The sequence below is a fragment of the Nakaseomyces bracarensis genome (genome assembly GCF_045282275.1).
Source record: "Nakaseomyces bracarensis strain CBM3 chromosome Unknown Scaff3_0, whole genome shotgun sequence".
NCBI classification, from domain to species: Eukaryota; Fungi; Ascomycota; class Saccharomycetes; order Saccharomycetales; family Saccharomycetaceae; genus Nakaseomyces; species Nakaseomyces bracarensis.
This window is the reverse complement of record NW_027263962.1, coordinates 510,123-530,715: the sequence shown is the minus strand read 5'-3', so window position 1 is coordinate 530,715 and position 20,593 is coordinate 510,123. Positions and strand designations below refer to the sequence as shown.

Here is a 20,593-nt window from a genome sequence, read left to right as displayed (position 1 = left end):
AATTTAGTTTTTCAGCAGAAGATTACAAAAGTTTTCAAAGCTTATTGCAGATCTCAGCTAGTTCTCAGATCTCTCTTGTGTTAGGCGGTCAAGGGTATTTTGGATTTCTTGTGCAGATCTTTCCAGTTCTGATTGTTTATACTCTAAATGAGATTCCTTCATTCTTATCCATTTCTCAATTTTTCCAATCATAGAAGCCCCTTTATAGGAGTCAATGACCACAGCAGAGTCTTGCCACAAATATTGTTTCTGATTTAAAGTTAGTAAATAAATTCAAATTAGGTTGAACAACAAACAAAAAATATGACATACCCTACAAAGTTTGTCCAATTCATTTAAAAGCTCATCAATATCATGTGTGTATTTATCCATTATTGATGTGCTTAGCTCATAAAAGACATCCCAATCCAGTTTGTAGTTTGGTAGTTCCTTGGTATTCGATTCCAGATCCTTCGATTCCACACTGTCCTTCACCAATTTCGTAATCTCATTCACCTTTTGCAAAACTTCACTTTTCAAACATTCCTCTTTTATACCACTTTGAAACTTGCTCTCAATCCAGACTTCTGCCTTCTCACTTAGCATACTGGATGTCATTAAATCTATCTATATATATATAAGCACTAAAAATACTATATATTAGAACTAGTATATCTCGATATGATGTTGCTAATATTATCAAATGAATTTTACTATACTAACAATATTTTTTATACTATGCCATATACCAAGTTTTGTGTTAACCTAGCTTCTCTTGTTCTATTTAATAGTTTCATTTTCCTCGGGAACTCCTCGGCGCTTATTTCCGGTTTAGAACCAGTGGATATTATGTCTAATATAAAAGAAACGTTAACAATCAAAGGCCCCCATTCTAAACAGTATGACATTCCTAAAGAATTGATCTATCAATATATAGTTTTTTTCAAAAAATTTTCACCCAATCGCTTAGGATATTATCTTACAGTTTTTGGGTGAAGTTTATGTATTTAAAAAAATTCTTTGTTATCATTATCCTTTATCATGATATTTATTTATTTGGGAATATATATTATTATTCGTGCTGCTCTATAAAAAAAGGGAGGTGTGTGAGTAAAAACATTAGAAAGTTTGGAGTGCGTTTAGTTATTAGCAATCAAAAATTCAAAAAGACTCATTAAAAATGCATAGTTGATGATGGTTGTAAGACCTGCTGCTCATTAAGGTCACTATCAGTGCTAGATCTTAGCGCAATGCTTTGCAATTCATATTGCTCGTCCAGTGCGTAATCATTTTCCTCAAACGGGTTCTGACTTTGATTAAAGGACTTATTGCGGATTGCTCTTGAGCTATTTAGTCTAGACAGCGCATTCAAACTTCCACTTGATCTAACTTGTCTAGCTTCCACAAATCTAGTATTGCGCTTTGCAGAAGAATTAGATATCGAACGACCTGCACTATCCACGGTCTGGTCGTCAGCAAAAGGGTCACTAGTCAACCGCTGCTTTTGAGGTTGTGTCTCCAAAAAAATACCATTACTTTCCTCGAAATAAGGCTCATAATTTTCAGCAATACACCACTCTAGTCCGGACCATACAAAACAAGAAATGCTGACAAATATGGCTAACATCCAGAGGCAGGCAAACCAAGTGCCACCAAGATGATAAGAGAAACCGAAAGCCTGCAGTTCACTCTTAATTCTGGATTGGACTTTGTAATTAAGCCAAGCCAAGCTGATAATGCTCGCAAGACCACATATAAAAACTGTAAAGCTCAACAGAGATATCACATGAACCAAAGTCCGTTCTAAGAATACATTCAGATATCTGCCCTTGATCGAATAATACCATAGTGTTAACGCAGTAATGAGAATCTCGGATGCCAAAACAGCATATAGCAAATTTGTAACGCTGATTTTCCTTCGTTTCAAAGAATTTATATATTTAGAATACGCATCAGACAACCCCATTTTTGACCCATCCTTTGAGTATGCGTAATCCAAAATGATACCGAGCCCTAAATTTGACAAAACTTCACGATAATCGAAAAGGTAATCCGAACCAACATTTATGCAGCCGCATGTAATCGTCGAGTTTCTTACAACATATGATTTACCGTCTAGTCCTACTAATTCATCTGTAGTGAAAGTACAGTCACATCGTCCATATAATGACACAGTAATAAACTGCGGCGCGTCTTTCACTTGAGTTGCAGTGTATTCTGTAAGGATGAGTAATTCGGATGTAGTCAACCCAACACCATTATTAATATTGGTCGATCCTGAGGATTCCATGTTAGTCCGGAGGACATCGAACAATCCTTGTGTGATATCAGCCGAGAACGTATCCAACTTCGACATGTAGAGGCTCCTCGGACTACTCAACGGACCCAAAACCACAATGATATTGAAAATAACTATTAGCACTGAGGAGATCAGTCGCAGCCATTGAACCAACATCTCTAACGAGTTCAAGTTGGTGAACGGCTTCAACACCAGCCTCATCACGCGCTCGATCATTACTTTCACGTTGTATTTTTTTTGGTTCCTAAATCAGAAACTTTAATATGTCCTTTCCGATTCCTTATATTTACGTTCTCTTCCGTTTGTGGATCCTTTTCTAACTAATCAGTCTGTCTATTCCTATTCTACTGTCCTAAATATATTCGTCATCGAAGTTGATATCGTTATCATTATAGAGATAAAGAGGTTAAGTATTTTTTTTTTTTGTCTATCCTCCAAGAAAATCCAGCAGCTCATCACAGTTTTTTTTTTTCTTTCTTGAATCTGTCTTTTCCCTTCCCTCAGTTCTCTGTATTACCGGGTTTTCGCGATTTAGATTTAGTCCTCCGTTGAAGATTGAAGTTATCATATACTAGATCATGTGAGACTTAATAACTATAGACGGAAGCCAATTTCCTAATTTCTTTTTATTACAAAAATTGAAAATACAGGTCACGGATATTTTAGGTTCTTTTGCCAAGGTACAGAAAAAAAACTAACGCAACTAATGCGGATAGATTGATTAAAAAGAGGGTGACATATTTTTCATTCGCAAACACTTATGAAGAAATAGGAGAGGGCTCTGTTTTAATCCGTGTCCTGAAATAAAATATCAAATAAACTTTAGCATGGATTAGTATGCAAACCTTTTCCTCCAGTCCCTATTGTGGAATTTTACAAAAAAAGAAACTGTTTTTTTTTTTTTTTAAGGGCGAAAAGTATTAGTTTTTCCGTGATAGATTTCTCTTTTCTTTTTAATTTTTTTTAAATTTTATCGCCTTTTTTTTTTTTTTTGTCTATCTTCTTTACTTCGGTTCTTACTTGAAGAGGTAGTGAACATACAAACAATAATTTCCTAGGAAAATCATAAAAGGTGCTTGAAATTACTGCTAGACAACTCTATTGAAATAAGGGGAGAGGTAATAGAAAAGAAATTAATGAGAAGTAAGTGTTAATCTTTTCTACGTCAATCTTTTGGTTATAATTTTCTTCTTCTTCTTCCTCTAAATTTTTATTGCCCTCATGGTTCAAAATGTTTCATATTTTACTCGATGGAGTAAATAGAATGGATGGGATTGTTTAGACGTGTAACAGATTTCTACTTCTTATAATAAAAGCTGACCATACACCTTCTATTTTTCAATACTGGATAATTCGCTACAGATATTCTACGCATTAAAACTGAAGATGCCTAAAAAAAAAAAAATAAGAAAATAAAAAAAAAAAAAAAATGTTAATTTGTAGAAGATATATCTGTTCACAATAAAACCCACCAACAAATTCATCCCACAATGTACTTGCCTACTGACAAAAAGTATTAAAAAGAATTAAAAACAATAACAACTACAGCTAGTTTATATAATTTGGTAAGTTGGTTTTTTCTTTTTTTTTTTTTGTACATCTTCTCGTTCATCCACATCCCTTCTAAATTTGCTAATTCAGTCTTTTTTTATATCGAAAGAAAATCCTCTAATCTATGACATAGAGCTAAAACACTCATTTTCCTGATATTATTAAGTTCTGTTTTTATTCTTACTAATACTTTATTGACAATTCAAGGTAATTGTCCAAAACAATAAAAAAAAATTCTTCTCTTAAACAAAGAGGTAATCGATCTACGCTTATGATTTAATTATTAGAATTTATTATTAATTCTAACTCTGCTTTTATAGGAAACTACACATTCTGAAAGTTCAAATTATTAAAAGGTCTAGAAAAAGATAATTAGTAAGTAAAAACTGAAAAGAAAAAAAAAAAGAAAGAAAGTAAGAAGGGAAAAACAGAAGTACAAAATAAACAAACGACAGTTTTCAGCAAGGGAATATTCAACTTGAAGAAAAAAAAGGTATTTAATATTTGAAGTTCTTAATTAATACTTTAATTTTTTTTTTTCTTCAACTTGTTGTGGTTATTTGGTAGTTCTATTCCATATTTATTTTTTTAAATTCATTTGGGAAACGAGATTGCTTTTTATAATCAATACAAAAGCAGCAACTACGAAAGAGATCATATTAGGAACGACAAGATTCTACAAACAGCAATACAAATAAAAAAAGCACAAATCAGAAGCATTTCCAGGACATAATTTAAAAAATATCAATTTTTTTCTCTTTCCAACGCTGTTAGTATACTGTGAGAAAGGCATATAGATTTATTGGATTCAAAAAGAACAAGTGTCCTGCTTAAATTAGTGGGTTTGGTACGCGTATTTCTTAGAGGAACGAAAGTTAAGGGCGTGTTGTTTTTTTGTTTTTCTCCCTCCCCGGTCGCGTCAAAGGAATAAAAAAAATTACCGTGCCGAAATAATAAAGCCGAAGTAGAAAGTTGCTTGAAAAAAAATATTACTGGGAAAGATATCAAATCATAACGCAATAGTAGTATTTCGAAAGCAGGAAAAATAATATATAATCTTAAAATAAAAAGGACATTTTACTTAGTTCTTAGAGCAGGAAATTTTGGATCTCCACAAGTAGAGAGAGGAAAAAAGCATTAATTACTTGAATAAGAAGGGAATCAAATAATTTTTTTTTCTTGACACATATTTACCAACGAAACTTATCAGAGAATATTAAAGAAAAAAAAAATTAATATCATATTATATTAAGAAAATAACAGAAGACCAATCTCAGCTATATATAAACAGGAATTAAGATAACAAAAATAATCTAAAATTGGTTACCAAAACAGCGAAAACTTTGATATCGATACTAAGCAATAATTCCGATAACTCAAAAATTTCTTTCTTTTTTTATTATTATTTTTTATTTCCCTGATTTTATTAATATTTTAAAGTAACGAAAAAAGGATATGGCACAACAAGCTAAAGATTTACAAGGCTGGCAAGTGATCCTTAAGGATCAGGATGGTAATGTTATGGATGAAATGGATAGGAAGATGCGACGTAAGAGGAATGCCTCCACTGATGTGTTCATTTACAGGGATAATGATCTGCTAACTATCGGCCGTGGGGACCATGTCGTTGCATATGATGAAGCATCGGAATCATTTTCAGTATATCTGATTCATGAGATTCGACAAAACACACTAAACCATGCATTAGAAATTCTTTGTTTTACATATTTGCGGTGGTTTGAATTAGAACCTCTTGAATATTACAAAGAGTTTGACCCAAAAAATGCTAATAAATCACGAGAAGAACTAGCGAGGAAATTCTTACAGGAGATAGACCGCGATGAAATCTATTTAACAGCAGAGATAACTCCTATCTGGTTAAAGGATTTCATTAGCGTGGCGCATGTATATAATGAGACTGAATGGCAGAAAGAAAAGAATAAATTGGACAAGGACAAGAATTTTTTAGTCAGGTATATCTGTGAACCCATCGCTGAAAACTTTGTACCAATAGATATAAAAGATGTAATGAAGAATATGAAAGAAGAGGATCCTAGGATATTTGAATTATACATCAAGAACTTGACTGTCTATAAACCAAACTCGGCAGGTAAAACAGTTAGAAAACTCAAAGTAGAAGAAGATAATGATCATGATTTGAAGGCTAGAAAGAGATTTATGAAACGACAGGCTCGTTCCAAGGTTCCTGAATCCTTCAAAAAATTACCCACCAAAAGCAAACAGGCACAAATAAACAATAATGAAAAAACAGTGAATGATACCAACAAGAAAGAGGAGATGAAAGTGCCGAAGGACAAAACTAACGGAAACAACCATAAAAATAATGATCGTCATAACGAAAATGTGAATATAGGTAGTAAATCCAAGAACTCATTGCGAAAAGATCAAATAAAAAATACTAATTCCACCAGGCACTCACCAAAAATTGCACCTTCCGAAAATATTAATGTTATTGAGGAAAATATGATTAAACAAAAGCATTCTAAAACGAAGATTTCTGGAAATGACAAGAACTCTAAAAATTCAAGGGAATCCAGTAACACCGAAAAAAATTTACGAGGCAACTCACGGCAAAATAGCAATGAGAGTGATAGATTAAAGAAAAAAAATGCCGTTAATAATGGAAAAGCTGTAAATGTGAACGACTATGATCTAAACAATCAAGGTCGGGTTTCCTATAGTAATGACGGCAGAAGTACTCTGGGAGAAAGTCATGAACTTCCAAAGTTAAATCCAACCACTGCAAGACATCAAGAAGAGAACAATATAAAGGGGCCTCTTGATGACCTTGATTCAGATCTTGACAGTGATAATAATACCGATATAGACTGCCAGCTTAATACTGAATCTGAGCAGCATTCATCAAATATGGATTTAGGTCGTGGAAGTGGGCACTCAACTAGAGATAATCTCAACAAAGACCAGCTATCGAATGAAGAAAATGTACCTAAAGAATTGGCTGATGTTCAAGCAGATGAGAAAATACCTATTGAAGTAAGTAATGCTTTAAGTAACGAGGAAACTAATGCTCCCAACAATGACAACGATGACGATGAAGACATTATTATAGGACGGAGAGGAAGAACTCCTTTATCCAAACCTTTAGCTAGCACAGATAGTGAAGATGATGAACCAAGAAAAACCTTACCTGATCATAAAGTAGAAATAAATCGTAACACCTATCAGAAGAAGACAGACAGTGTCAACGTTGTCCATAGTACTGAAATTGGTCAAGAATGCACAAGCCAAAAGTCAGATAGAGTTATCGACTCTAAAAATAAAACGAAAGAGCCAGATACAGAAGGCACTGTATTGAATTATCCGCGTAACAGCTTCTTAAATAATATTATAAACCAAGATACTGATACAAACCAAGAAGCTCGAGGTAAGAGTTTTAATAGCGACTCCCATGTCTCATCCGGAAAACCTCAACCAATGAATAGCACCTCAGAAATCGCATTGCACTCGGCAGCTTCAGGACAACTTTCATGCTCCGCTGTAATTGAACCAAACAAACTGGATGAAACCGGAAGAGCAGGATCTCTATCCGGAATTTCTTTAAATAAAGATGATGACTTAAACGATGACGATCCAAATTCAGGAGACAGCATTGTGTCTAAGAATAAAGTCCAGTCTCAAATAACTCTCTTATCTACAGCTACCGTCAACTCTAATCATCCTTCAGGAACTTCAAAGGATATACAGACGAATGTATTGGTTAAAAATCCACTAGTTATTGGCAGGGTTCAAGAGAGCACCTCAACTAATCGCTCCAAAGCTGGTATTGCTTTTTATGAGAACCCAAACATAGGGATGTCGGAATATAAAAATTCCCCTAGCCCGTCTACCAACAAAAACTACCATCAGATTATTATGGGCAGTGAAAACGACCCACCAGAAGGAAAAACTGTGAATGGGGTAAGACCTACTCCGGGGAGTAATAACAATAAAAGAGGTTCCGAAGATAACGTATATAATAGCCCTCCTGAGAAAATTCTAAAATCTTCTTCTTCTATGTCAGGGAGATTCAGATCTACAAATTTATCAGACTCAGTCAATAATGCCCATTCCCAAGAAACGATGAAAAAGCTAAATCAAACAAGACTGGATGCAGTTCCTACCCAAGTAAATATTAACAGAGTGAATTTTAATCCTGGATACTTAAAAGATGGATCTATAAATGCACAACTGTTTGCTCATCAATTAAGACAAACGCTGCTTTCCAGAGACAATTCAAATTTACAACCCTCCACGTTGGATGAGAAATCAATTGATTTCACCAATAAAATGAAGATTTTAAAATCAGAGTCACTTAACCATATTTTAGAGCATGTCAAAAAGAGGAAAAAAGTCCTTGAAAACCTACAGCAACCAACTGAAGAAAATGGACTCGAATCAAAAGAAAATACATTTTATTTGTCTGTTATCGCAAATCTAACAAAAAATGAGGAGTTCATCCAATTACGAAATATTATGGGAATATCTCTACCATTACAGAACAGCGGGAGCTTATTTAATGGTTTATTGAAAGTCAATACTTTATTAGATATCGAGAAGCGATTTAAGAAATTTATATCGCAAGACACACTATTATCTACTAGGTCTGATGAATTTATCATTATTTACAGTTCGTTGTTCAAAGCAGTAATAGGCGGACGCTTTAAGTCACTCTATTTGACTGGGGATGATGATTATACAATGAAATATGTACTAAATAAGTCCATTGATGACTTATTTTTGGCATCCTCTTATGACGAAATTCCTAAATTTAAATTTGCTTTCATAGGAAAAATAGAGAATGCATTTTATGAGAAATTATGGCAGAATATTTCATCTGAGAGACTTCCTCGTAGAGACGCATTGGATGCACTAAATTCCTACTTTAAATTTATGGGACCAAATAAGCGGTTTCCTATACTGCTATATATCGAAGATATGGACGATTTCTTCATCAAGAGCCAAACAGAGTACAAGCCATTAATAGACTGGTTTTTAGATCCAAGATGCAAAATTACTCTAATATGCAACGGCATTCATGCAAATCACAAAACGGATAAATCATTGAAGGAAGTATTCTTGAATATCCCTTTCTCTAAAAAAGAACCAGAAACACCAATTGATGAAGCACTTACAAGAAAAATTGTGCGAGAAATTAATAAAAGATATTTTTATTATAACCCGATAACGCATATAGGCATAATATCCGAATTTTGTAGACAATATGGCGATCAATGGAAGAAGATCAAATATTATATCAAAGATAGTGAAATTTCTGCAATAGCAAACGCTTATAAAAGTACTCTTATTCCAAGAGGATTGGGCACGGTACAATCTTTACATAAACATATTACTCGGGTATTGAAAGACATTGCCAATTACTATCTTGATAAACCAACTAATGACAAGAGTTTAGAAGTAAGGGCAAATTATCTCCTGATAACTAGAACTATAAATACCAATGATGATATTACTGAAATTTTCCATGGTGCCATCATGGGCAGTTTAAAAGAGCTTACGTTTATCGACAAGTTAGTGTTGCTTGCGATACTAGACTCAAAAGTCTCCAACGTACAAAACAGTGGAGGTAGAGGTTTGATAGAACTGAGTACCATTTACGAAAGGCTTGTAGAAATACTCAAGAGTGAATGCAACAGGAATGTCATGATTAGCAACCTCTTAATTAACTATACCAGTATAAGACATAATGACAATGTTCTGATGGCCATAAAGGTGTTCTTAAGCAGCTTAATGTGGCTGGACGTTCTCTCAAGACTATATCGTACAGGATTCATTACACTACACATGGATACATCAAATGCGAATCATGTCCAGGTGCGTCTAGATATAGAATCAATCGACGCTGTGAAAATCGCGATGAGAAGAGACAGCACTATGACATGGATTAAATGAATATTTACCGGCGACAAATAAAAAAAAACAAAAACATAATACAAATAACATAGAAATACGATGGTGTATCCAAAGTTTTTTTTCTTTTTTTTTTTTCTTTTATTTTTTTTCTTTTTTTTTTTTCTCTTCTATATAATATAATAAAGTAATATCTACTATCACTCGCAATTATTTATGTCCACTTTTCTTTTTTTGGGTTTGTGCTGTCCGGCATGTGCCAGCTACGTATATAATGATATATTTCGGTTTTGATTGATTTGTGACTGTGTAACTGGTACACCCGTACATCCCAGAAAGGAAGTTCCTTTCTTCATCTATATTTTTCACCAGGGCCCAAAACAGGAAAAAAACCCATTTGGACTTGTTTATTTTTTGTAGACCCAGTGCAACAGAAATATCAGTACAGATCGCTGGTCTAGGGCCAGGGATCTCTTTGTAGGGTAAGTGCATTACTGTAAAGTTACGGGATGAGGTTTGGGTTTTCGCAGAGGACGGATATCGTCCCTGTACGATTGTGGTCTTGCCCTCCCAGTCTGAGAGACACAGTTCACCCACTCTACCTAGGCCTCACTGTTTAGGCTCAGGCTAAACAGTCTCCCTAACAGCGTGAGCCTGGCAAGCCACTAACCACCAGTACCTCTTGCCCTTCTGCCCTCTCTCTCCCCCCAGTGCTCGCCCAACAGGGATTCGTCAAACCCAATAGCCTTCTATAGCATCACAAGCCCTGCCTAACAACCCCCCTCTAAGCCTAGGCTTGGAGTACCAACCTAGGCTGGAAGAGCCAAGCTGTAGCAGCACCCGGGCCCAGGCCCACTCTGTAGGTGGCCCCGGCTACCAGCTGTCAGAGGGTGCTTAGAAAGGCGCGACGACGAAGCCCAAAAGGCTTACCCTGTTTGAAGGTATAGTGGATTTTCTGTGCTCTGTACGGACGTTTGTTAGCCGCACTCTATAAACCCTAAGTTCTTTGTGTAGTGATTTCTGTTGTGGGAGTAAGAAACAGGCGCAGGTTTTTGTAGAAGTAGGAGGACTGTACGGGGTCTTCTGGGCAGTTCGAGTATTTTGGAAGCAAAAAAAAAATTTAGTTGAAATTTTTCAATGGGCCCATGAAGGAAAAAAAAATTTATCTCTTATTTCATCTCTTCAAATATATTTAAATTTTTTTTTTTTTTCAATTATATATCTTACTATTAATTATAAAGTATTGTTAGTATAGGAAAGCTCGGTAAGAAGAGAACTAAGACAATAGAACAACCATGGCTGTCGGTAAGAATAAGAGACTATCCAAGGGTAAGAAGGGTCTAAAGAAGAAGGTCGTAGACCCATTCACCAGAAAGGAATGGTTTGATATCAAGGCTCCATCCACCTTTGAGAACAGAAACGTTGGTAAGACTCTAGTTAACAAGTCCACTGGTTTGAAGTCTGCCTCTGATGCCTTGAAGGGTAGAGTTGTCGAAGTTTGTTTGGCTGACTTGCAAGGTTCCGAGGACCACTCCTTCAGAAAGGTTAAGTTGAGAGTTGACGAAGTCCAAGGTAAGAACTTGTTGACCAACTTCCACGGTATGGACTTCACTACCGACAAGTTGAGATCCATGGTTAGAAAGTGGCAAACTTTGATCGAAGCCAATGTCACCGTCAAGACCTCTGACGAATACATCATCAGAGTCTTCGCCATTGCCTTCACCAGAAAGCAATCTAACCAAGTCAAGAGAACTGCCTACGCTCAATCCTCTCACATCAGAGCTATTAGAAAGGTTATCTCTGACATCTTGACCAGAGAAGTCTCTAACTCCACCTTGGCCCAATTCACCTCCAAGTTGATCCCAGAAGTCATCAACAAGGAAATCGAAAACGCCACCAAGGACATCTTCCCATTGCAAAACGTTCACATCAGAAAGGTCAAGCTATTGAAACAACCAAAGTTCGACTTGGGTTCTTTGATGGCCTTGCACGGTGAAGGTTCCGCCGAAGAGAAGGGTAAGAAGGTCTCTGGTTTCAAGGACGAGGTCTTGGAAACTGTGTAAATTATTTAATTTAATCACAAAAATCAACATTTCAAAACAACTTTACAATACACAAATAAAATCAACATAAAAAATAATCCAAAATATTATATCACTTTATTATTAATTTAAAAATAAAAACAGAATTAAAGAAGACAAGGTCAATTCCACCCCTCAGATGTCTTGTGTTTTTTCTTTCTTTATTTTGATTTTTTGCAATAATAAAGGCCAAAGTGCACTATATTTTTAATTTTTTTTTATACTAATGTCATCATTATTAAATATTTTATGTTTTTTAAAAACAAAAATCTAAACCTTTAAAAGAAATAAATTAAAAAAGAATGGTTGCCATACCAGCCTTTAAAACCAACTACTTTCCCCTTCTTTCGATCTCAATTGGATGCTAGTTCAATAGAAATAGCATATGTACCTTCAAAAGACTAACCCAAAAGTTCAATTGATAAGGATTGAATTCAATATATCTCTTTGTATACCTCGTTCCCAAACTAAGAAAAATAACTATTAATTATATACTATGGTTATTTGTTAATTTACTGAACGTGCAGATACGTATATAAGTACCTAATATAAGTGTCAATGTTTAAAGAAGCACCAAAGGAAACTGCCCCATGCCCAAAGAATTGAAAAATAACGATTTAAGGGTAGAACCAGTTAGTCTGATCTTGGTATATTTTGGTTGTACGTCATAGGAGATCTTCAGAAAGACTTTGATAAGGAGTTTTTTTCTCAGTCTAATATATACTTGGATCAAAAAAGAAAACTATGTCGAGTCTGGCTGAAAAGAAAGTCGTTCTACTGGCGTCGGTGTTTTGTTCAAGAGCCGATGTGAAATCATTAAGGTTGCTACTGCCGCATTTTAACGATCATAGAGCGCTGTTGTTTCAGTTAGTGCTAGTGCTATGGCCGGAGCTTGAGGCTCCGTTGTCATTAATGTTTCTATTTGACGAGGAACACCTTGTAGCCGAGGAAAACCCTGATGAGACTATCGTAAAAAGTCTAGAAATAGACTCCACGTTGATCCCGCTTGTGGAGTGCAGCCCTGATATAGTGCTCGAGAGGTATACTCGACTGCTCAGTTTTATTGGCTCAAAATTGCCCCAGACAATGCATATAGACCAGGATATCGGCCCCAGCTCTAATTGGATACGTGCAAGGGTAATCCTCTGTAACGACTATGATAGAAATCTCATACTATTCTACCAACCTTTGTGGTCTCACCTAAAAATAGACGATGACGAGTTTAATGCATGGGTTAAGGGAGTCCTGGAGCCGCTCAAAAATGCACAAAATTGGCTAGGTAACAAATCAATTGAAGAATTCATGTCTATGGAATCAAAGGATCGTCTAGAATTGCTAATAAATGGGAACTCACTCACAAACGACCTTTCTTATTTCAACAGGATAATCCTACCGGTGATTTTGTATTACAGAGACCAGGATCTGCGCTACTTCATAGAGCACTATGTTACGAAGGATACCTTCCATTTGAAAAGTAAAAATGATATCTTGTTGCTTATCGAGTTATGCACCCACTGTAAGGACAACGACTTATCCGCTAGAGTATTTGGCATATTATACGAAAATAGTCATAACTATTTTGCAACTTACACCAATAGAAACGATGATTCAGAGCTAAGAAGACTTCTAGGAGATATTCATAACGAGGACTCTGAAGTTTACACTAGATTACTAGATCTGATTCGCGACATTAATGACCACAAACACTTCAATAGCTTTAAAGATTTGTTCCAAATACAAGAAGGAACAGAATCACAACAGTTTGACTTATTTACCATATACTGTAGGTCCCTGAAGCTTGAGAATGTCTCTAAATTTGTTTTAGAGAAGGATTTTCTATTCAATAAACTAACTACGAGAGCTAAGTTGGAGATCATGGTAGAATCGCTATTTGAAAGGGATGACTACTCCAAAATATCCTCATTACTGGACAAAGATAAAAATGAAGAGGACAAGAAATTGCTGGTTAAAAATTTCTGGAAATATTATTACCAAAGTGAGAATGTAAATGATAAATCATTTCACACTTTAGAACAAATCTTGAAATTATTAACGTCTAAATACACTAATAATGACGAAATCAATCAATTATCGGAATTGACAGAAGTGGTCAATGAGTTATCCAGATTTTCTATTAATTTACCTCCACATGGTTTCAAACCACATTACGTTCTCACATATAAGGAGAGGGCTATCGATATAATTTCGAATATTCTAGAGCTGAACCCCAAACTATACAAGCAACCTGAGCGAACTCTTTCGATCCTTACAAAATTGAACCAGTGTTTTAATAAACCAACGAACACGAAAACTGCAAGTAAACTTTTGACCTTACATATTGATCATGCTTTAGTAAACAGAGATTTCATGTATGCTTACAAACTTTCTAAAGATTGGTTTGCATTAATTAAAGCACAGGATAAGGACGCATTGAATGACATCGGTAACCAATGGTTAACCATATTCCAAGTGGGCAAATATATGGACCCAGATTGGCCGGATGCTGAAATCCCAACAGAAATTTTAATTCTACAAATGGAACTTTTAAGTGATTTATTCCAATATGCGCCTGCTGACCAAGTAGAGATAATAGCAAACCAATGGTCGGCGCTAGAAATTGAATTAAGCATCAGGGATTTGGTAAATGATCACACATCAGTAGGAAATATGAACTCCAATATGCAGTTTATTCAAAATGGTTTAACTGAGGTCTCACATACAATGGCTGCATTTTTAGGTCACAGGAAATAGTGACTTTCAAGGCATTATCTAAATTAAGCAGATATTTAAATATGTAGTAGATTTATATGCGCTGTTTAAATTTTAGAACATGCATAATGTAGAGAGCTTTTCGTGAATCTAAATAGGAACGCCCTTAATATTGCTCAGAAAACAAAGTTCTCTTTAAATCGTTTTGAATAGTATTATAGTTTTCTTATTCTAGTTATTTACACGTTTTTGGAATTTTTGACTAAAATCCTATTTTCTACTGCACAGTTGAGATAAATATACAAGTTGTGATAATACTCTCTCAAGTACTCCTGAGTCGATAAAAATGATAACAATTCGCTGTCATAGACTATTGTGGTATTATTCCAATAATAGTTAATAAACAAGGAAGGGTCAATTTTTGAGTGCCTTAGACAGCAGCAGCAACTAGACGTTTCAGGTATCCTCTAACAGTAGGCAATTCATCATATCTAGAAACCTTGTTATCACTATCTCTCAACTCCTTGATTGCATCACAGGCCTCTTCAATGGCAGTAATGTTATTATCAGCAGTGAAGACAACAAATGCTTCACCGACATCTGATATTACGTTTTCTGATTCCACGTTTGAAATTAATTCCTTTATTTTATCACTGCGTGATTCGAATCTTTGCAATTTTAGTGATGCAACTATCTTCAGACCATCCACAAACTTTCTATCGACCACATTATCCTCAATAACCTCATTTATACCATACACAGCCTCTTGAAACCTGGTCAACATTTCAAAGGCATGCTCATCATCGGAAGGATCGACAGCCAGGAATTCCTGTTTGAATTCCTGAAGGAAACCAGTTTGCAATTCAGGGCTGTTATCAAAGACGTCTCTGCTTCTACGGAAGCTCCAGTCACGTTCACTTAGAACGTGTCTAATTCTCCACATAGTAGATCTTATTTTCTCGCTGATATCCTCGTAGTCGTTTCTGCTACTCTTAGCAGCATTCTTAACCAGGTGATTCTCTCGCGCCAAAATGTTTCTCTCCTTCAAGCAAGTATACCACAACGAATGCAGATCTTCAAATGACTTCCTTCTAAGCTCAGGGATGGTCCAGGGCCTCGAGCTTGTATCCAGATCCTCAGGCCGCCTCATAAATTTCTTGTCAGCAAAGAACTGCCACAACGGATGGTCATCCGGAACTACTATATTAGCAGTAGAAGGAGGAATCGGAGCAGTAATACGCAGCTTGTTCGAATGGTGCGTCTGCTGCGTAGGCAACCGGATATGCTCCTTAGTCCTCGTCTCAGTATTCTTCGGCTTAGGCTTCGTGTACCTTGTCCGCGCCAGCTGCGCACACCCAGAATGAAACCCTCTCCTAAACATCGATTTATCCTGCTGCTTCCCTTGATGATATACCTCTCTAGACACCAAAAGCCTTTTAATCCTTTATCTGAATAGATTAACTTCAAATCAACTTTGGGTCTTGAAGGAGGGTTGCTTCCCGTCCTTTTAAAAAAAAATAAAGCTGGGCCTAGCTGTGAGCTCTGAAAAAAAAAATAAAAAATTAATATTAAAATTAAAATTAAAATATTAAAAAGTTATTAACTTTTGATGAGAAGGAGGACAAAACTACACTGAAACTCGACAATTGTTAGATAAAAACCAGCTATAAGCACTTCTCTACGTTTATTTTCGAAAAAACCCGGCTCAAAACGGATAAATATTGGTTGAGATACTGTACAAAAAGTTCATATTTTTTATTATTGAAGCAAAACAAACTTTTAAAACCTTTAAATCTATAAACAATGTCTTTAGAAACACCATTGGATCTGCTCAAACTCAATTTGGATGAACGTGTGTATGTCAAGCTCCGCGGAGCCAGGGCCATGGAGGGTGTGCTGCAGGCATTCGACTCCCATTGCAATATAGTGCTGAGTGATGCTGTTGAAACTGTATATGAGCTCACAGATGGTGAATTGAAGAGCCACGAACGTGCCTCTGAGATGATCTTTGTTAGAGGTGACTCCGTGACCCTAATAACAGCTGTAGCAGACGAAGATTAAATAATATAAAAAGAGATAAAAAAAAGGAATAACGCTACTTTCTACAATGACTAAATTACTACTACTCCATTATATCTATGCATAGCCGTCTTAAATAAATATATATATACGTATATATGGATTAGGATATATTTTAGTGTAAAAAAAAAAATAATAAATACAATTCTACGATTAATATAGATGATCAAAAGGCCAATTCATAATGAACCAGTTACGGTATAGTTGATTAGGGCTGCCTGTCTAATTCTTGCCTTTTTTAACCTCTTCTCAATAAAAATAAAACTTATACATGGATATATTTTAGATTGACGTAGGGTAGTATAACCAAACCTACATATACAGACAATAAGATTATGATTAATTACAACGTTTAATTAAGTAGCCCTGATTTAAACTGATATTATTAGTTTTTTTTTTCTTAAATATATTTTCTAATGGCCACTGATTGGAGCCTGTGGCAATTCAGTGAGTGCCTCCTTCATAGCCTGAACACCCTTCAATAGGTCTTCCTTAGAAATGACCAAAGGTGGGGCAAGTCTGATGATGTGGTCGTGGGTTGGCTTAGCCAAGACACCTTTATCCTTCATCAATAGACATAGGTCCCAAGCAGTACGGCCGTTAGATTCCTTAGGGTCGATAACGATAGCAGTCAAAAGACCTACACCTCTTACCTCGGCAATCATACCGTTCGACTCGCTCTGTAGCTTTTCTAACTCGCTCTTCAAGACAGCACCTAGTTCCTGAGCTCTTTCAACTAGTTTTTCTTCCTTAATAACTTCAAGGGCAGCAATAGCGACTCTTGAAGATAATGGGTTACCACCGTAGGTAGAACCATGAGAACCTGGAGAGAAACAGGACATGATCTCACGAGAGGAAAGAACACAGGATACAGGGAGAACACCACCAGAGATGGCCTTACCTAATAGAACAACATCTGGTCTTACACCCTCACTGTGTTCGAAACATAATAGTTTACCAGTTCTAGCAATACCAGTTTGGATTTCATCACAGATGAAAAGCGAGTTATACTTCTTACATAGTTCCTGAACCTGTAACAAGTAGCCCTTTGGTGGTACTACAATACCGGCTTCACCCTGGATAGGTTCCAAGATAATAGCAGCAATTTTATCACCATGTGACTTGAAGGCTTCCTCTAGATCTTCGATGTGGCCGTATCTAATTGCATGTCCCTTGGAAGGGTGTTTAGCAGTGGTATTGGTCAAGAATGGACCAAAGTTCTTTCTAGAGTCCTCTTCATCCGTAGACAAGGAGATGGCTCCAAAGGTTCTACCGTGGAAATTACCTTCGGCACCTAGAACAATGGCCTCGTTTTCTGGTATTTTCTTGACTTGGTAGCCCCATCTTCTAGCAAGCTTTAGACCAGTTTCAACGGCCTCGGCACCAGTATTCATTGGTAAAACCATCTCGTACCCGAAAAATTCAGTAACGTACTTGGCAAAGACAGCAAAGACATCGTTGGAAAAAGCTCTAGAGGATAGAGTCAATTGTGAAGCCTGCTCAACCAATGCTTCGATGATCTTTGGATGACAATGACCTTGGTTAACAGCAGAGTAAGCACTCAAAAAATCCAAGTACTCTTTCCCCTCAGGATCCCAAACATGAGCACCAGAGGCCTTATGGAAAACCACTGGTAATGGATGGTAGTTATGAGCAGAGTACTTTTCTTCCAATTCAACAGTTTCCTTAGAACTAATATTGTAGTTAATTGCAGACATCTTTTTTTTTTTGAGTTGATCTTTTTGATATATACCTTTCTTGAAAGTTGTTATTATTTTAGGGGATTTCTTGTACACTAAATATTTTTTTAAAATGAACCAAAAGTTTGAATTAAAATTGTTATCTATTCAGTATTTATATCTTTTTTTTTTTCCTTCTGAACTTTTGATACTCCAACGTTTTATCAATAAAGTTTTTTTTTCCCTTTCCCCTCTCTCTTTTGTTGTTGCTTCTTTATTGCTTTTAAAAGTTGATGATTATACCTTCCTTTAAGAATTTAAACTTAAAAAAGGCCTTAACGCGCTACCACCTTCCTATAGATGACAACACAATGCTAAAGCTATAGTTTTTTTTTTCTTCCACCGAGTATGAATCTAATTACATCTACATCAAGCTTAGTGTAATCCAACATACAACTACTAAAATACAAAATACGTTATATATATATTGAGAAATGAAATGCTATTAAAAAGAAGACTCTGGGTGGTGACTACGTGAACTATCTCGACCAACTAGATCTACCCGTCTAGCAATGAACAAAAGACACAATGCAGTATATATTGCTCTAAAAAATTTATGACATATAGCTTCCATTGTTTGTATGAAAAAACTTTAATTTATTAATAATCCTTAAATCATATCAAAAAACCATAATTTTTTTTTTTTAAAGGGAAAATAGATAGAAACACACAAATTGGTTTTAGAAAAAAGGGCGGATCGCAAAGCAGTTACTACGGCTGCTTCAAGGTAATATTGCCTTTTTGGTTTGCCCATAAAAAAGAAAACAAAAAAATATCGAAATCACATGATCAGTTTTTATATACGATAACCTCTTCAATCTCATTACATGTTTTTTTTTACTCTTTTTTTAGATAAGAGATTTGTAACTGATAACGAAACATACTTATCTGTAACTGATAACGGATTATGTGTGTGATACGTCATTATCAACGTCATCACAATGCACGAAATATAGTGGGGGTGTTTGTTTGTCTGTTTTTTTTTTTTTTTGTTGCTTTTCGTTAAAAGGAGCATTTTTACTATAGAGATTTTCCTTTTACTTTGTTTTGTTTTGTTTCTAGCATATTGTATTATTAGATCGGAGTTTTGTTTAAAGTATTAACAATAGTTTCTTTTTTTAACTTTTTTTTTTCCCCCTCTCTAACTTAGTTCAAATAATTTTATCATTGATAGTTTTCATCATAGCAGAGACTTAGAGATTATTAGTAAATCAAGATTTACAAGAACGAAAAACAAAACAAAACAAAACAAAACATCTATTATATATATACAACAGACATGGATACTAAAAGACAACAAACCCAAGTAGGGTCTACTACTCAAGAACAATATGAATGTCAAAATAGATTGAGTACAGTTGGTATGAGAATTAGACAGAAGATTGATCAAGGATATTCTTATACTGGTGGTAATGTGAGTAGCATAGTTGAACAAGTTCCAGTAAGAGATGTTGCTTCTACTATTGTTCCACAGTTTAGAACTCAAGTACTATTTGAACAACAAAGAGTACCAATGAATAAACCAGCTCCTATGTTGGTTAACGAAAGAACCGAATCCTCTAACCTAGACGGCTTCGAAGAAGAAATGCTATCTAACGGTAAGAGAAGAATGTTCTAAATAATTAAAAAAAGGAAATAATGAAAAATAAATAAATAATTATTACAACATGGGAGGGAGAGCTATAATTTTATGTACTTTTTTAAATTTAAAAAAAAGCTTTTAAAACAATGCGATTTACACTTTTTTTTTTGTAGAGAGACCAAAACATTAAAAAAATTAATACACAAAACAAGAAAAAGAGAAATATTACTAAGCAATTGTCCAATTGAAAAGCTGAAAACACCCAGACATCCTCATAATTCAGAAATATATAATAAAAATAACGTTAGCGGCTAAACAAATTACCATTTAACTTAAAAATTTCCTAATTCGGATATTTAGACTACCTTCTCACTGCCCCCCCGCCCCCCCTTTTTTTTTTAAGTTTAATTTAATAGTCTTGGATCTAGCCGCCGATACCCTTAATTTCATAGAAAGCTCAGTACAACGGCATGTACCAAAATAGTTGAAATAGCCGCCGAGCAAAACAGTCGCCGAGTCCTTTTTAGTAAAAAAAAAAGGGGGGGGTTAAAAACACGGGCTGCTAAAACAAAAAAAAAAGTATAAATACCGGTGCCAGTTTCTTCATCTCGCATTTATCCTTTCTTATCTCTACTAAACTTTTGTTATGTTAATAAACATTTAGTCTTGTGATACCGTATTCTAT

General features: G+C 35.3%; 9 protein-coding genes across 9 annotated transcripts; 5 read left to right on the top strand and 4 right to left on the bottom strand.

The window, feature by feature from the left end:
* Nucleotides 1–57: 57 nt before the first annotated feature.
* On the bottom strand, nucleotides 58–585 carry GMC2 (Gmc2p; the record flags this gene model as incomplete). The annotated part of the gene is made up of 2 exons (XM_071050726.1): nucleotides 58–249; nucleotides 313–585. 2 exons carry the CDS (start codon nucleotides 583–585, stop codon nucleotides 58–60), a joined length of 465 nt encoding a protein of 154 aa, XP_070908516.1.
* Nucleotides 586–1,153: 568 nt separating this feature from the next.
* ECM7 (Ecm7p) lies at nucleotides 1,154–2,494 on the bottom strand (the record flags this gene model as incomplete). The annotated part of the gene is made up of 1 exon (XM_071050725.1): nucleotides 1,154–2,494. One exon carries the CDS (start codon nucleotides 2,492–2,494, stop codon nucleotides 1,154–1,156), a length of 1,341 nt encoding a protein of 446 aa, XP_070908515.1.
* A 2,790-nt stretch (nucleotides 2,495–5,284) lies between these two features.
* On the top strand, nucleotides 5,285–9,760 carry SIR3 (chromatin-silencing protein SIR3; the record flags this gene model as incomplete). The annotated part of the gene is made up of 1 exon (XM_071050724.1): nucleotides 5,285–9,760. The coding sequence occupies one exon, from the start codon at nucleotides 5,285–5,287 to the stop codon at nucleotides 9,758–9,760; it is 4,476 nt and encodes a 1,491-aa protein (XP_070908514.1).
* Nucleotides 9,761–11,013: 1,253 nt separating this feature from the next.
* RPS1A (40S ribosomal protein eS1) lies at nucleotides 11,014–11,781 on the top strand (the record flags this gene model as incomplete). The annotated part of the gene is made up of 1 exon (XM_071050723.1): nucleotides 11,014–11,781. One exon carries the CDS (start codon nucleotides 11,014–11,016, stop codon nucleotides 11,779–11,781), a length of 768 nt encoding a protein of 255 aa, XP_070908513.1.
* Nucleotides 11,782–12,543: 762 nt separating this feature from the next.
* SEC39 (Sec39p) lies at nucleotides 12,544–14,550 on the top strand (the record flags this gene model as incomplete). Its single annotated transcript, XM_071050722.1, has 1 exon — nucleotides 12,544–14,550. One exon carries the CDS (start codon nucleotides 12,544–12,546, stop codon nucleotides 14,548–14,550), a length of 2,007 nt encoding a protein of 668 aa, XP_070908512.1.
* A 388-nt stretch (nucleotides 14,551–14,938) lies between these two features.
* On the bottom strand, nucleotides 14,939–15,889 carry MRPL4 (mitochondrial 54S ribosomal protein uL29m; the record flags this gene model as incomplete). Its single annotated transcript, XM_071050721.1, has 1 exon — nucleotides 14,939–15,889. One exon carries the CDS (start codon nucleotides 15,887–15,889, stop codon nucleotides 14,939–14,941), a length of 951 nt encoding a protein of 316 aa, XP_070908511.1.
* A 422-nt stretch (nucleotides 15,890–16,311) lies between these two features.
* LSM3 (U4/U6-U5 snRNP complex subunit LSM3) lies at nucleotides 16,312–16,569 on the top strand (the record flags this gene model as incomplete). Its single annotated transcript, XM_071050720.1, has 1 exon — nucleotides 16,312–16,569. One exon carries the CDS (start codon nucleotides 16,312–16,314, stop codon nucleotides 16,567–16,569), a length of 258 nt encoding a protein of 85 aa, XP_070908510.1.
* Nucleotides 16,570–17,000: 431 nt separating this feature from the next.
* On the bottom strand, nucleotides 17,001–18,305 carry CAR2 (ornithine-oxo-acid transaminase; the record flags this gene model as incomplete). Its single annotated transcript, XM_071050719.1, has 1 exon — nucleotides 17,001–18,305. The coding sequence occupies one exon, from the start codon at nucleotides 18,303–18,305 to the stop codon at nucleotides 17,001–17,003; it is 1,305 nt and encodes a 434-aa protein (XP_070908509.1).
* A 1,300-nt stretch (nucleotides 18,306–19,605) lies between these two features.
* Nucleotides 19,606–19,944, top strand: DIF1 (Dif1p; the record flags this gene model as incomplete). Its single annotated transcript, XM_071050718.1, has 1 exon — nucleotides 19,606–19,944. One exon carries the CDS (start codon nucleotides 19,606–19,608, stop codon nucleotides 19,942–19,944), a length of 339 nt encoding a protein of 112 aa, XP_070908508.1.
* Nucleotides 19,945–20,593: the final 649 nt, after the last annotated feature.